The sequence below is a fragment of the Hyperolius riggenbachi genome, chromosome 6 (assembly GCF_040937935.1).
Source record: "Hyperolius riggenbachi isolate aHypRig1 chromosome 6, aHypRig1.pri, whole genome shotgun sequence".
Lineage (NCBI taxonomy): Eukaryota > Metazoa > Chordata > Amphibia > Anura > Hyperoliidae > Hyperolius > Hyperolius riggenbachi.
In genome coordinates this window covers 59,274,853-59,291,669 of record NC_090651.1, presented here as the reverse complement: position 1 = coordinate 59,291,669, position 16,817 = coordinate 59,274,853, and the positions used below count along the sequence as shown (strand labels likewise).

Genomic DNA, 16,817 nt, shown 5'->3' with positions numbered 1-16,817 from the left:
AAAAATTGATGCGTGCGGTTACATGTCCAAAAATAGCATGCGGATTTGCATGCTTCTAGAGAAAATATAACCTTACAGTGCATAGAATGAGACAAGTGAAGGCCAATGTCACCATTACTTTCTGGTTAGAAGGTTTTGAACACTCCTCATTGGGGTTTTTGAATGCTGTGACATCATCAGAGCAGCGGAGTGCGGAGAGGAAGTTTGCGCATCTGAGCAGCTAACCAGTAGTTGGTCTTGGCTGGAGGGGGCGGGCATTTGAGCTGAGAAATGAGGAGAGAACAGAATTAGAAGTCCCCGGTCAAGTTTCCACAAGTATTCACACATGATTATACTGGTACCTGCATATCCGTGCCAGAAACCCTTTCCAAATGGAAGGCCTGGTTCACACTGCAAGAGTTTTTGTACCACTAGTGATTTGAAACGCTCCTGCTAATGCAATGTTATGGGGGATTTTTATAAAATCACATTGAGAACAAACCCTCAGCATTACATTACATTAGCAAGAGATTTTAAAATAACAAGCATTTAGAAAAAGCTCTTGCAGTGTGAACCAGCCCTTATATATAGTTACCTTGTTTGTGTTTATAAGATTGCAGGGATGAAGCCTACTATTATTTCTCGGATCAATGTTAGTTTTATGAAGAATTTAAAGGAAAACTCTGCCCAGAACTGATATTTTAATTTCGTGCTGGCTTCTCCTGTCTCTTGTGAGAATGGTCCACTGGATTTACTCATTCCATTGAATATTAGAAAAACCTTCTGACCTCAAAAATGAGGACAGGTAGTCCGCAACCTATGAAAGTCCGACTTATGAACAACCTGCCAATGCAAACATTCTGAAAATGGGAATGAGTTAAAAATAAAAAAATGCTAAGGCCGTGTGGTTTTTGAGAAAATGTATTTAAAAAAAAATGGTCTCTAAACTTGGTAAAAGGACATTTTGCTGCAGTACACTATACTATATAGCAAGTTCTGAGTTCTGCATACACATTTTATGAGTTTTAAAGCAAACCTGTTATCCAGCGCCGGGACCCTTTGGAAGTTTGCATAGATTACGAGAAACCAATTCAATTTCAAAAACGTAATCGGGTAGAGTTGCAATTGCAAAATTTTACATTAAATTGTGTGTACGTGAAATTGGCACTTTACGATCATAACTAAGACAGAAGATGGGGACGGGGGCCAGAGGTGGTACAGAGGGACATGGGTGGCAGAGGGACAAACTGGAGGCAGAGGTGGCACAGAGTGGGATGCTGAGGGAACAGTGGGAAAGAGGTGACAGAGGGGGACACTGGAGGCATAGAGGAAGAACGGGGGCTGAGAGGGGGGCACTGGAGGCACAGAGGAAGTACGGGGGCTGAGAGGGGGGCACTGGAGGCACAGAGGAAGTACAGGAGCTGAGAGGGGGGTACTGGAGGCACAGAGGAAGTACGGGGGCTGAGAGGGGGGCACTGGAGGCACAGAGGAAGTACGGGGGCTGAGAGGGGGGCACTGGAGGCACAGAGGAAGTACGGGGGCGGAGAGGGGGCACTGGAGGCACAGAGGAAGTACGGGGGCTGAGAGGGGGGCACTGGAGGCACAGAGGAAGTACAGGGGCTGAGAGGGGGGCACTGGAGGCACAGAGGAAGTACGGGGGCTGGGAGGAGGGCACTGGAGGCACAGAGGAAGTACGGGGGCTGAAAAGGCACAGAGTTCCAACTTGAGAAAGAATTCAGGTTATGAACCAACCTACAGTCCCTATCTTGTTAGTTAACTCGGGGACTACCTGTATTTAGTAAGACAGTTTGAGCGTGTGGCCGTGAGAGGGTGACACTTTCCTACCTTATCCATTGTACGTTTTGGGTGCAGTAGTGTTTTGTTTGTTTTTTTGTTTTTTCTTCTGTTGAAGAAAGTGTATGTTTTCCTCTTTTTCATCATTTTACGCTTTGAGTGCGTGATAGAATGGTCACATTCTCTGACTGAGCAGCTAATGTCCCGGCGTTTATTTCTTACACACCAGCCGTATCCCAGAGAAGCGAACGCACACGCCGAGGAAAATTCTGCAAACTTAGCAAATATATTTATTTATTTCTCAGTAAGGCTGCTTGCGAGGCGCTCGACTTTCAAGGGCTGAAAGTACGCAAAGTAACTGATACGCCGTCGCTCTCCGCTGTAACGAAGAGACGAGAGCTGCACTTTTGAACTCCCTTTTTTTTCCTTCTTGCCTTATTTCTTGATACAGATTTGTAGTAGATTCGGTTTCAAATGATTTAAAGGGGTCCTCCGGTCACTGGTAGGAACAATTTTTATTTATTTCTTGAGCTGCTGCTGCCGTCCTGTCGTTTTTGTATGACCTCCTCTTCCATTTGTGACCCTCAATTCTGGTTGCATCACCATGATGGTTGTGGTACCATTCTCACAGTCTCCAGTATGCAGTAATTGCCCCGCCCCCTGACACATGCCTGCATTCTGCCTGACCTCTCTGGGCTGCCAATTTGCCTGCCACTCTCCATGCCAATGAATCATAGAGCTTAAGGTTCCTGTTGTCAGTCATAATAATCCAGCATTGCGGCTGCGGCCTACTCGCATGGGATTCTTCCTCTCACCTGAAATGAGACCTATGGAGATCTATGCCATATTTATTCCCTTTTAATAATTTTAGCCCTAAACAAGCATATGCCGATCAGGTGTTTGACTGAAGTTTAACTGGATAAGCTGCATGTTTGTTTTAGGTGTGTGATTCAGACATTACTGCAGCCAAAGAGACCAGCAGGGCTGCCAGGCAACTGGCACTGCTTAACCGGAAATAAATATGGCAGCCTCCATATACCTCTCACTTCAGGTGTGAATGGGCCACAATACTTTTTCTTATGTCGTAAAATCTTACCAAAATCTGTCCTATTAGGGGCAACAAATTGAAAAACATTGAAAACATTATTTCTCATCTTAAAAGAAGTAAGATTGAACAACCAAGATTATATGGTATGTGTCCAGCCTAAAGATTGCCATACACGATTCCATTTCTTGGTTTTGGCATTTTTTGACCAGATAAATCTGATCCATTTTTTCACTTTTTTTATATATATATTTACATTTTTGTATCTTCTATCCTATTGGATTTACATTTTTTTAACACATGCAACCAGTTTTTTACTGAGGAAAAAGCAAGTTTTTATTGAAAACCTAGAAAATCGATCAATTTCGTTGTTTTGTACCTTTTTAGAACGCTAGAAAGAAATTTTAGAACCAGTGGCATAGCCAAAAACCTGTGGGCCCCGGTGCAAGTTTTACATTGGGGCCCCCCAAGCATTCTATACAGAACAATTGATACGGCGCACCAAAACCAAACAAGGACAACCACAGTGTCAGAGGTGCAGGAAGGGGATGGGAAACAGATTGTTAATGGTTACTACTATTCAAAGCAACTACAGAAGTGAATATTATCAGCACAGAACAAATAAAGAGCTAATTCTGTGGCTGAGGGTGGGCCCTTCAGGGCCCCAATAGCCCAAGGGCCCCCGATGTGGTCGCTACCTCTGTTCCCCTAATGCTACGCCCCTGCTTAGAACTGAGGGTAATCTAAAAATAACTGCAGTCCATTGAAAGTATTACATTTTTCCTCTTTGTTACCGATGCCTCACTGGTAGGCCCCAACCCACCTGCCATGGAAGCTGCAGCCACAGAAGGCTTTCCTGCATTCTCTCCTAGCCTTACCTTACTCCCAGACAGTTGTCATTAACTTGGTCGAAAGGTCACACCTAAATTGGATAAAAGCAAAGCTGCGTGTTCCTGCACGATGCACAATGGTGGTATTGACTTTTTTAATCCAGTTTGCAGAGGGGTGAGAGAATTAAATTAGATATCTAAGCAAAGAAATCGAGAGCCTTTGAAAACAAAGATAAGAGGGCCGCCTGTATCTTTTCCTTCAAACCAAACCCCCCTCCTCTCTCTCTCTTTCTCTCTCTCTGTTTTTTTTCTTGGAGCTCTGAGCTCGAGATTTTTGCAGGTGTGTCATTGGATCCATGGCGCGCATCGATCAAAAACTCCGCCAATGCATATTTAATTAGCGAGGGGACTTTTGATCCTGCCTGGCCATCGCTACCATATTGAATGCACTGTCAGGCTCTCGGGAAGTCTGTCCCCACCCGCGGCACCCCCTGCTTTTCTCCTGCCCCCTCCTTGTTGTTTGGGGAGATTCTGAATTTAGTCTGAGAATCTGGAACTTTCTTTGTTTTTAGCTGCTGGTGCATGGAGCGCCACTGAGGAGCATACAAACAAGGGCAGCCAAACTGTTTATTTTGTTGTCTCGAAAGAAAAGGCTGAAGCAATTACATTTTTTTTCTCTCTCCCGTTGGGGATTTTATCCCCCTTCACAGACGATAGGAAAAAAAAAAAAACAACAACAAAGGAGTTCCCATATTTTCCCAGCTCTGAAAACAACACAGCTTTGGTGTGTTTTTTTACTTTTTTCCCCCTCTTTTATACTTTTTTGTTTTAGTTGAATTGCTCATTATGTTTCCTCGCGTCTTTACTTAAGTGAGATGCTAAAATCGAGATTTATGGAATAAGCTGTGTCAGCTGCTTTATTCCGGTTGAGGAGGCAAGTTCAGGTGCCATTTGGGGTTTCATGGGCAATAAAAAAAAATCAATTACTTTAAAAAAAAAAACTGAGGGTATGTTTGTAAAAGAAAAGTTTAAAACTTAAATAGGTCCATCTGTATGTTTTTGAGTGGAAAACTTCTACAGTTGTACGCATGTGTTCCGTGTTGCTTAAAGTGGATCCGAGATGAAAAACTACAACAAGTATTGTCTATTTATCTTATCTAAAGTTTAGATAGTTTACACAGCAAATCTAGCTGCAAACGGTTTCAACAGTATATGATTATTTCTTCCTGTTCAATCACAGCAGCCATGTTCTGCTTGTGATCATTACACACAGGCAAGCTGATCTGCATCTCCAGCCCTCAGCCTGTGAAAACTTCACTCCCCTCTCCTCCTCCCCTCTGCCTCTAAAATCTCTGGCTAGTAACACCTCCTCCTGCCCAGACTGAGCTCCCATGAGCACTTGCTACAAGGCTCTCAGAATGCCAAGGCACTCTGGAGAAGCTGTGGGCGAGGCTTGTTTAGTTTTATAGGGAATAAGGGTATTAAAACAAAACAAAAAAAAGGATTTGACTTGAGGAATGCCCTATAAACTATATGTAAGGAACACAATTATGGAATGATTATAAGTTTATCTCGGATCCACTTTAAAGTGAACCTGAACCGGAGCGCGGGACAAAAAGGAAATACTTACCTAAGAGGGGAGCCTCTGGATCCTTTAGAGACTTCCTGGGTCCTCCTCACTCCCGTCACCACTCGGTGGGACCCTTCAAGTGGCTCCGGCTTACTGCGCAGACGTGCCTGTACTCTTGCAGGCGCTCATGCTTAAAGAGGAGCACAGCCCAAATCGGATTAGAGAAATCCTGATCTGATAGAACTAGGATTGTTATTTTCTGGCTGATGACATTTCTTTGGGATAAAGGCAGACAGTAGAACTATAAGGAAGTTTGACAGTAAAGTTGAGCAGATCCAATTTTTTTGTGTATACAAGTATGCCAATTTGTACTAAAATAAATCTAAAGTGATTTAAAAAAAAGTTAATTACGAATGTAGAGTGAAGGCTCTGAATATTTTCGAGCATTCCCTGTCCCCTTTCGGTCCTCTCAGTCCAGCGGTGTGCAATGTTTGTTTACGATGTTCCGAAGCCAGCAGGAATAATACCTGGTCTCCTAAAATGTTCTGGGAGGAGAATTCCACATAGCTAAGCAGGATGTGACCTCACTGGAAGGACAGAGCTACAGTCCAATATACAGCTGTATATAGATGTGGAAAGTCTCTCTAATGCTGAAACCAGTATAATTAACATAAGTATCCTGAATAATTTAATGCATTTTACTATTGTGTCCTTACAGTGTTTCTTTAGGTTTTGCTATTCAGAACTACCATTAACCTCCCTAGCGGTGTGATTACTTTCGTATTTTGGGGGCGAAAAGTGGTGCCATATTTTTTATGGCCTTTGCGGTGGGGAAGAGTATCGCTGTACAACGCATTGTTAGTGACCTCAAGGCCCATACACGCGCTCGATTGTCATTTGGCGAGGATCAGGGGACATTGCAAGGCTGACACTGTACAGCTGCATCGCTAGCCTGTCAGTATCAGGTGCCTTGGTTGAGTTTTATCTAGCGTGTGCATGGGCCTTAAGTTTAGGATTCAATCCTTAACTCAAGGATAGAATGTTGTGAAAAGTCAATTCAAAGAGGAATGTATGTGATAACTGTTAAGTGTGTGAGGAATTATCACCTGGTCTCAGCTGTCCTAAAAGGCCACTGCGCAACAGGAAAACATTTTCTTCAAAATTAACCTCCCTATATTGGAGTGTGCTGGGGGGGGGGGGGGGGGGGGTGTCTTCTACCTTCACAATCTCTTTTGACATCCTTTTCAGTGTCAAATACTTATGTGTACTGACAGTTTTGTCTTCTTACATAGTATTGTGTTGTGATTTGTAATTGCATTCTCGTATATCCAGAGTGCTGTCTTCTTGCATACAGATGTGTTGTGGCGTTCTTCAGCATACTCATGTAAACAGATGGACAGTGCTGTCTTCTGATATAATGGTATGTTTCCGCCTACTCATGTGTACAGATGGACTATGTTGTCTTCTGATACTATGTTGGGCTTTTAGCATATTCATGTATACAGATGGACAGTGCTGTCTTCTGATGTAATGTTGTGTTTTAGCATACTTATGTATACAGATGGACAATGCGGTCTTGTGGTAAAATGCTGCATTTCAGCATACTCATGTATACAGATGGGCAATGCTGTCTTCTGATAAAATGTTTAGCATACTTATGTATACTGATAGTGCTGTTTTCTGACATAATGACCTGTTTGACATACAGAGATAGCGCTGCAAATATTTTTGTTCTACATCATGTTTGTACTGTTGTACTTTGGCTTACAATTAATTAAGGCAGAGCAGAGATGCATCATGACGGTGTACTTGTAGATGGGCTTACTTAGTGAAATAAGGAATAAATAAAGTTTTGCTAATCAGCGGGCTATCAGTGTTTAAGCAGGCGGCCGCGCAGCCCTCCCGGTGGCTCCTGGGAAATCGCAATGAGTTAATGCTCGCTACACAATGTCAATAGGATATGCAAAGTCCACTGCACTAAGTAATTCTATTGATTTAATGGAAATGCTCCCAATATGGATCAGTCACCGCCATTAATTATGTATGGGCAAATATTAATCTATTCACCTGATTGCCCGTTGCCCCTCGGCTTGATTGACAGCGCTTGCTGCTTTACACATTTGTGCACAGTGGGACTATGAAACTTAGACGGACGCTTTATCATCTCAATTCATCTCTGCGGCGTGGAACTGAGCTGTCCTTGCAGGAGACGATATTTTATTTCAGGCGACAGCAGTGGTTTGCTTAATTAAAGAGGAAATCATCACAATATTTAATTCAGCGTACATAAAATAAATTAAACTGCCAACAGACAGTTAAAGGAACACTAGTGTGGCTTTTGGTTATCCTGAATCATGTTTACAAACTCATTGTATGCAAAAAAAGTCAGTTTTGTCTACAAAGAAGTACGGTAGTTAGAGGAGCTGTCAGTCATACTACCACAGAAAAATAAACTCCTATATAAGTAGATAAATACTTGCTCTACTTACATAACGTATGTATTGCACTGTCCATGTTATGATTTTAGTGATTTTCCTACAGTAAAAAAATAGAAAATCCTTTGTCGCATTTCCCATTTTAACTGTGGCTATTTTGAAGCCAATCCTGATGTCATTTCCTCCCTTACTCCGCTCTGCCTGATTGTGTATGCTTTGCCCGCCCTCCACTATAGAAAGTGCATTGTCTCAGCATGCTATTTTATTTTTATCTGAGAAAGTTAAGTATTACCTGCCAGATCTATAGAGTGGAGGAGCCGAAGCAATTTTTTGGGTACTTGGAGTCGGAGTCTGTGGTTTCATAAACTTCAGAGTCTCATTCGGATGATTTTTGTAACTTCACAGCCCTGCTACCTTCAGATTTAGCAGTATCTTTTTTTTTATAGCTAAGTAAACCAGCCATCACACTGGTTTACTTTGCTAGGATAGAATCCAGAGCAGTGTCCCACCCATGCAAGTCTGTTTGCAGTCTGATGTATTGTGAACTCTTGAGTAACTTAATAGGGGGTCCGCTGAAGAATTTACCAGCTGTAATATATGATTTTGAGATTTTATGAGACCATTTGGAACATTTTAGCCAAATATGTTTTTTTGTTTTTGTTTTGTTTTTTTTTTGTTTTGTTTTTGATGTGGTGTATTATCTACAAACCTCTTAGGAAGCATATAGCTTCACATATGAAGATCTAGGGAGAAACCTCTCAGTTCTCAGTCATAATAAACAGGTGGTTTAAAGTAAGTTTCTTCCAAAGTGAAATGAGCCATACATTACTTTTCTGCTAATTTACTTACAGTAAATTGTAGAAATCTGACAGAACAGACAGATTTTGGACGAGCCCATCTCCTCATTGGCGTTCTCAGGGATTTCTTTATTTGCAAAAGCACTTATTGAATGGCAGTTGCTCCGTCCAACTGCCAAAAAAGTGTGCAGAGAGTGGGGAGGCTGGCCAGCATCTTTGTACACATCGTTTTTCTGGGAGTGTCTTTATAAAGAATAAAGGACATCCTGAGAATCCCCCATGGAGAGATGGACTAGCCCAAAACCTGTCGGTAATTTCAGATTTCTACTACCGACTGTAAGTGACTGCAACATAGGAGAGAAGTAATCTAGGGCTCATTTTACTCAGAAAGAAATGTACTTCTTATTTGTATGTGTATACTTTTTCAAACCTAACCTGTAAAGCTAAGTGTTGAAGAGGGTCAGTGTTAGCTGGGAATGCTGGGGTTGGGCTTAGGTGTCAGAAAGGGATTAATGTTAACAGGGGTTAGGATTAGGCTTCAAGGAAGCAGTTAATTTTGAAAGGGATATTGGGAATAGGGTTTTATTGAGAATAGAATTGGCTAGAGTTAAACAATGCAGGGAGAATTGCAACCAAACAAGCTAGAGTCGCAAACCCGAAATACTGGACCATCAGTAACTGCATTACTGGAACTCGGATTATCAGGTGGTCATAGTGAACCCAACAGAGCCAGAATCGCACGTACCCAATAAACAGCCCATCATAAGGTCATGAAATCCTCAATTACTTTCCAAACCTGGGCTGTAACACTGATTAGGGACTTTGAACCAGCTTCCTCTGTTGCAGAACTGTAGAGGAAGGGGAGGGGCTTACCTGCATACTCAGATTCCCCAGCATGCCTCATAATAGGCTCTACCTTGTGGACATAGTCACATGATCAGTAACCCAGCCAGAAGTACTACTTTTATTTTCATAATAAAATGTAACGAAAATTACAATAAAAGTTGGGTAGAAAAAAACTAGTTCTGCTGCCTGCTAATGATCTATGAAGAGATATTTACTTTATTGAAAGGTGCAACCAATATCCATCCAAATACTATTACGGTATTTTAAACATATGAACTTGAGAGATAATATCCTGTGGAAAGGAGCTCTCAGCAACCAATCAGATTACAGCTGTCATTTTATCACATGCTTCTTGGCAAGGGAGAGGAAGCCCTTTGGTTGGCTGCTGTAGGCGACTTTCTTTGTGCTGCTTCGCTTTGTGAGGTCCTGTTGTGTCCTTTATCCTGACTGTGTGTGATGTTAGTTGAAATACACGCAGAATTTGACATTGTTCTAAGACGATCTTTTTATTGAACAGATTCAAGTCAATCGGAGAGTCCCAGCCAGCCCAGCGAGGCTGACATCAAGGACCAGCCGGAGAACGGTGAGTTATCTCATACTGTGTTAATATTCTATCCATGTTCTTTGGCCTAGGATAAAGTATGGAGGGTTTAGATCAGTGATCTGCAAACTTTGCTCCAGCTGTTAAGGAACTGCAAGTCCCACAATGCATTGCAGGAGTCTGACAGCCACAGTCATGATTTAGAAAGACAAATGCATTATGGGACTTGTAGTTCCTTAACAGCTGGAGAGCCAAGTTTGCAGATTACTGGCTTAGATCTATGCATTTGTCGTTTTTGTCTGTTTTGTGCGTCCCAGACACTGGTCTATAAAGTTAGTCTCCACAGCAGGGTCCTAAACTGCCATGATAAAGTCCTTTTAAAGCTAATATTTCTTCATCTTTTTTTTTTTTTTTTTTTTACGTTCACTATGCAAAAAAATAAATACTTATGCAGTGGTGCCCGGCATGCAAAATAAAGTTAAAGTAGGCCTGAACTCTTGTACAGGACAAAAGGAAAACAGAAAGAAATCCACCCTGTATGTATTTCGAGAGTATAGCCTGTCTTATTCCCCCTCATCTGTGACTAAAAATGAATGAAATTTGATCTCTCAGCTGTGTCAGCTGGCTGCCTCGGCAGAGCAGCTAATTTGTAAACATAGGATGTTAACCCTACATATGTTTCCATGAAAGCAGGAAGTAGACAAACTGCAGATTTATTGCAGGATTTGTACCAACTGTAACAAATACCGTATTTTTCGGAATATAAGACGCTCCGGAATATAAGACGCACCTAGGTTTAGAGGATAAAAATCGGGGAAAATAAAAAATACAGTTTACCTAGGTGCGTCCAAGTTCCAGGAGCGTCTTGTGGACATTGCCCCCTTCCCAAGATCTCTATCTAAGCTACACTAATGCCTGCTACCTTACAAGCTACACTAACCCCCTGCCACCCCCAGCAGCTCCATTAACCACATTCATTATGCTTTTCCGGTTTTTTTGACCCCCTGTTGGTAGCCAAAGAGACCCCTTTAGGCAGCCAGTGGGCCTCAGCCAGGCAGTATGTGCCGCCATTTATCCCCCTCTTATACGCAGCCCTGGAGTTATAAGAGCCACCAGTCAGATGCGGGTCAGTGCAGAGCGGCAGGTATGGCAGCATACTGTGGCCGCGATCGGTATGGATGTCGGGGAGGCGGCCGGAGATCAGCCTGCTTGGCACTAAGTAAGAGGCATGCTATTCATGCAGAGCGCAGCGGAAGGCGTTATTACCGATCCGGGATCCAGCCGATCCAGCCGACGAGTCCTCCATCTGCTTCTCTATCTTCAATACCGGCTCGCGCTGATCCCCGTCCTGTTACTTCCTGGTCTGACGCTCTCTCACTGCGTGACCCTGACGCACGTGAGCCGCCGAGGTCGTCAGACCAGGAAGTAACAGGACGGGGGTCAGCGCGAGCCGGTATTGAAGATAGAGAAGCAGATGGAGGACTCGTCGGCTGGATCGGCTGGATCCCGGATCGGTAATAACGCCTTCCGCTGCGCTCTGCATGAATAGCATGCCTCTTACTTAGTGCCAAGCAGGCTGATCTCCGGCCGCCTCCCCGACATCCATACCGATCGCGGCCACAGTATGCTGCCATACCTGCCGCTCTGCACTGACCCGCATCTGACTGGTGGCTCTTATAACTCCAGGGCTGCGTATAAGAGGGAGACAAATGGCCGCATATACTGCCTGGCTGAGGCCAATATGCCAGTGCTAAATTGCTAACATTTGGAATATAAGACGCACTGACTTTTTCTCCCCACTTTTGGGGGAGAAAAAGTGCGTCTTATATTCCGAAAAATACGGTAAATGTTTTTTCATTTAAGGCTATTATGCTGTTTCTTATCTTTTAGAGCAGAGAGGAAGTTCTGAGTTCAGGTCCGCGCTAACACACCTATTTTTTGTTGACCATGGACTAACCTCTTCCTGTGGGGAGAACTCCTTGCACTGCTTGTGAGGAGGGATGGTCAATGGGAGGCATATAATTCCGATTTGATTCAGATTTATGCAAATTCTGTATGCAAATTTGTACGGCTTGAAAATAGACCAATCAAGTTAAATCTTGGTGGGTTCTTGATTGGTGGATTTTCAAGCTGCATAAATTTGCATTCACAATTTACATAATTCTGCATCAAGTCAGGATTATTTGCATCTCATTGACCCTCCCTACTTGCGAGCTTGTTTGTCTGCGATTGGTGAGAACCCTAATAGTGTCCACTAATGGTACAATCTTACCAAATCTATACAGCAGAAGAGTAAACAGAGTGAATACACTTTGAATGGATACTTTAGGTAGTTCCTCATATTAAAATCACAAACATTGGTCCGCACGACAGCCTTGGGCCCCCAAATCACCATACGATACCTAGAGGGAGGTGTGGGCAAGTCCAGGGAACTCAACCCCACCACCTCTAAACTGAATGCTAACTGCAACAAACACAATTGCTAACTCCCAGCTAGAGCAATCTCCTGCGTATATCTGGTCAGCAGACGCTAGTCAGCCAATCAGGTGTACTGTTATACACCCTTTGCCTGCTGTACCAAATCTAACAGGAATTGCATAAATTAGCATTCAGGTGGGAGGCTTCGGTTGGATGCAATCGTAGATTGCATCGTTTTACAGGGACACCCTGTGTAGGCACATCTCCCACACGGTCCCCTCCCTAACCACTCACCTGTCAACCGCATCCTGGAAGCTACAAAAAATAAATTTAAAATCACAAACCTTGGTCGTGCGGACCAATGTTTGTGATTTTAAATTTTCTTTTTTGCAGCTTCCAGGATGAACCTACCAAGATTTAACTTTTGTGTTTGTTGCAGATCCTCATATTACATAGAAATGGTAAGATTGGACAAAAAAAAGATTAGATCATTAGTGGGCTCCTTTACCATGTCGGCCCCCTCGAGAGGTGGGCACAGCCGGCGCCACCATAGGCCATAATAGGAATTACAGCTATAGCTGCGCTCAGTGAGTAATTTGGGCGCCGTAAAAAGATGGATCTCAAATTACTTTTAAAACACTGTAATTCAGCTGCCAGACATACCTGGACGCTGAATTACATCATTCCCCGTCTTCCACATGGATCTGGAGGGGGAATAGTGATCAACACCGCTGGGACTTGTGCAGGAGCAGGGTGAGCCGTATATCAGCTTGATCCTGCACCCAAATCTCCCGGCAGCTAGTTCATAGGCATAAACCCCCCCTGGTACAAACACTGAGATAAGTTTTATTTATAGGTGTTATTGGTTTGATGTTTTGGCATTGGGGCATGAGGTACACAGAAAAAAAGGGTGGGATGTATGGTTAACCGCTTCAATGCCAGAAGTCTGCAGTCCCCTAAGGACCAGAGACTTCTGGGTAAGCAAAATAAAAAACAGGGCTCACTGTCATGCCACACGGATCCGTCTCTCTCACCATTCGCGCCTCTCTCCCGCCGCTGAAGCCCACTAGCCTTGCCGTCGGTATGACAGCAGAGCTCCGTGAGCCGGTCAGGAGCTGACATTGGCTTCTGACCCTGTGATCACTGTGAGCCAATGTGATTGGCTCGTAACCACATACACAATCGAAGAGCATGCATAAAGAGACCTCCATCACGCGCACACGGTGCTCATAGTAATGCCTTACGGCTCAATAGTTTATGCCACGCAAGGAGTGTGTGCAAACACTGCCAGATCCCCATGTGTAGGGACCCAACAGGACCTGCAAGGAGGCCTGCCAGCATCAGTACACAACAGCCCCACCTGTTCTGAACATGGAGCTGACCGTGACAGCAGTGCTAACGCTGTACAGATGCGCCACTAGCCTCTTGGCTAGCATCTGTTGGGCATCTATTGCTATTGGGGGGAGGGGGGGGGAGTGGAGGGACAACAAGCAGGAGGGTGAAGTAGTGGGGAGAACAATGTGATCAGGGGGCGTTCAGTCGATTGACATCTGGCATGCCCGGATCTCTAGCAGACGTCCGGCGGCCGCTGTACACACACTGGTGTCTGTCAAGTTTCGCAGCCAAGGCGGTCTTTATCGTCCGCCACAGCCGAGTTCAAACTGGCAGGCGTACGTAGCGTAGCTGGGAACACTTTCTTTGAAACACATGGCACAGGGCTGTCTGTAGCAGTGAGGAATCCTTTATCTGTTCTGCTGCGGTGTTGAATAAGAAGGGTCTGTTTACTTTCCCTATTGAACAGCAGCGTCTCCAGATATTATCCTGTCAGATACAGGCAGTTTCTGTACTGTAATAACAGTGTATGCCGCAAACTCTTTATCCCGCCGTCACAATGACACCACACAGGATGCTACAGATCATTATTTCCAGTGTCAGGCAGGCAGAAAATGATTTCTTTTTAATGTGAAAATTGTTGTCAAGCTTTTTTTCAGTTACAATGCAGAACTCTGCTTGTTTCTCTACCACCAGGAATCTATTTTCAGAATTCTCCCAGATGCTATGAAACCCCCTGGTTTCTTGCATGCTAATTCCTAATAGTGCTCTCCCCAGAGAGTTATAAAGCAGGAGTCTGTTCCTTCCCCAAATAACTGTTGAGTTGTAGTCACAGTTTAACAGTTCCCGGGCTCTATTTAGATATGCCTGCTACAACTCTGTGGCCACACCCATGAAAAGTAGACTTGCAGCGCCCACTATAGGCCCACAGTGTGCACAGCATGCAGTTGAACGTTTAAATAGTTGGTGTAAAAACTTTTGGAAGTTAGGATGGAGGATCTTCCTCTGCAAGTTTTTTGTTTTTTTTTCCTCTGATGTTTTTGCCTTTAAGGATTATTTGAAAATCAGGAAAACACTGTTATTTATGCAGGAATAAGACTACGTTTTTGCTAATCGCCATATTTATAAACGTGACAATTGGCTTAAATGATCAACAGCCTTCTGCAATCGCCAATTTTGTAAGTGTTAGCCGGCCTCTCTCCCGATTGCCACTTTTGCTGATCACCAAAGTGTTCTGTATGTAGCTTCAATGAAGTAATTGGCCTTCTATGCTTTCAAAGTGGAGAACAGATATGTAAAAATATTCCTATTCATGGAACGGACCACAAGGTACAAACTGAAATATAGACTTATCGTGGAACAACTGTAGTTAGAGGTATATGGAGGCTGCCATATTTATTTTCTTTTAAGCAATACCAGTTGCCTGGCAACCCTGCTGATCTATTTGTAGTGTCTGAATCACACCAGAAACAAGCATGCAGCTAATCTTGTTAGTTCTGATAATTATGTCTGAAACACCTGATCTGCTGCATGCTTGTTCAGGGTCTATGGCTAAAAGTATTAGAGGCAGAGGATCGGCTGGATAACCAGGCAAACTGGTATTGCTTAAAAGGAAATAAATATGTCAGCCTCCATATCCCTCTTCCTACAGTTGTCCTTTAAACATAGATCAGTTCAGGCCTATGGAAACCTATCCTTTTCTGCCTGATGCAGTAACTCAACATACATTTCCAACCTGCATAATCATCATTTTTGGACAGCGAATGGAAATTGGACATGTCCTGGTAGCAGTGCTGTGTGTGACATGTCAGATGCAAATGTCAAAACTGAGATAAGTGGTTCATGCCATGGATGGTGACAACTCATCTCCTTAATTAACTACCATGTCACAGTGTGCTCCACATCGGTTATATTGGGAACTAAACCAAACGTCTCTTGTACACACTTGAGACTGTCACCTGAAAGGGATCGAGGCTCCATCCCTCGGGCGACATTTTGTGCACAAGGCTGTACAGACACGTCTCTAACCTACAGGCTAGTGAAGCGTTAAGTCACTACAGATTGTGGAGGATGGCCAGTGTACCTCCACTGTGTCCCTCTACCCCCCTTTGTGTCTCTGCTGTGTACCTTTTCCCCCTTTGTGCCTCTGCTATGTCCTTTGTGCCTCAGCTATGTCCCTCTGTTCCCCTTTGTGCCTCCACTGTGTCCCTCTGTCCCGCTTTGTGTCTCTGCTGTGTCCCTTTTTTCCCCTTTGTGCCTCTGCTATGTCCCTTTGTGCCTCCACTGTATCCCTCTGCCCCCCTTTGTGCCTCCGCTTTGTACCTCTGCTCTGTCCCTCTATCCCTCTTTGTGCCACCTTACATCCTCTTGCACTCCCTAAGCCCAGGGTATAGCACAGCCGAATGCTGCTCACCCTCTCCACTGGAGTCCAGTGCTGTGTGGCCATCTTCTCTGCTCACTGCTCACTCTAGTGCCCGGCATAACCTACTGCATGTTGCATGTAGTTATGCATTGTGCAGAAGGAAATGCTGCACAATGCATAACTACATGCAACATGCAGTAGGTTATGCCCCCCCCCCCGCATGTAAAATGGCTTGGTCCTTCAGGGGGGTTAGGCTGCTGGTCCCTTTTCACGTTCTTCAAAGCGAAGTGTTTTCACCAGTGCTTGTAAGGCTGAAGTCTTAAAGAGAACCTGTACTGAGTAAAAATATTTAAAATAAACACATGAGGTAACTTCAAATGAACATTACATAGTTACCTTGCCATCAGTTCCTCTCAGAAGCTCGCCATTTTCTTCTGACAATAATCCCTTCCAGTTCTGACAATAGTTTGTCAGTTCTGAAATATATCAGTTGCTGTCAGTAAAATATCAGTTGCTGTCAGTTATAGCTGAGAGGAAAACTGACGTACCAGGTAATATCCATGCTTCCCTGTGGCTCAAGTGGGCGATGTTACAGTTTAACTGTGTGCTGACCAGAAAGCTGTTATGGGTATTGGCCATTTTCAAAATGGAGGACGGAAAATTCCCTTGATCACAGTGAACAAACAGGATGCGGGACAGGAGAAAGACACTGAGGAGTAGACTACATGGAAGGTACGTATGACTTGTGTATGCTTATTTTGACTTTTAATTTTCAGTACAGGTTTTCTTTAAGAAAACAAGTAAAGTCCTTTGTAGGGGTCCCCGGCCCACTGGTGGTCCGTGGGCCGTTTGCGGGTGGTCCGTGGGT

At 43.9% G+C, this 16,817-nt stretch overlaps 1 protein-coding gene across 15 annotated transcripts in view; it reads left to right on the top strand.

Annotated features, from left to right (window-relative positions):
• The window catches only part of NFIA (nuclear factor I A), a 678,234-nt gene that overhangs the window by 466,966 nt on the left and 194,451 nt on the right, over nucleotides 1–16,817 (top strand). For all 15 annotated transcript variants that reach the window (XM_068239372.1, XM_068239376.1, XM_068239384.1 and 12 more), the window contains exon 3: nucleotides 9,814–9,879. In XM_068239372.1, coding sequence (XP_068095473.1) covers nucleotides 9,814–9,879 — 66 coding nt within the window. The remainder of the gene's footprint in view (nucleotides 1–9,813; nucleotides 9,880–16,817) is intronic.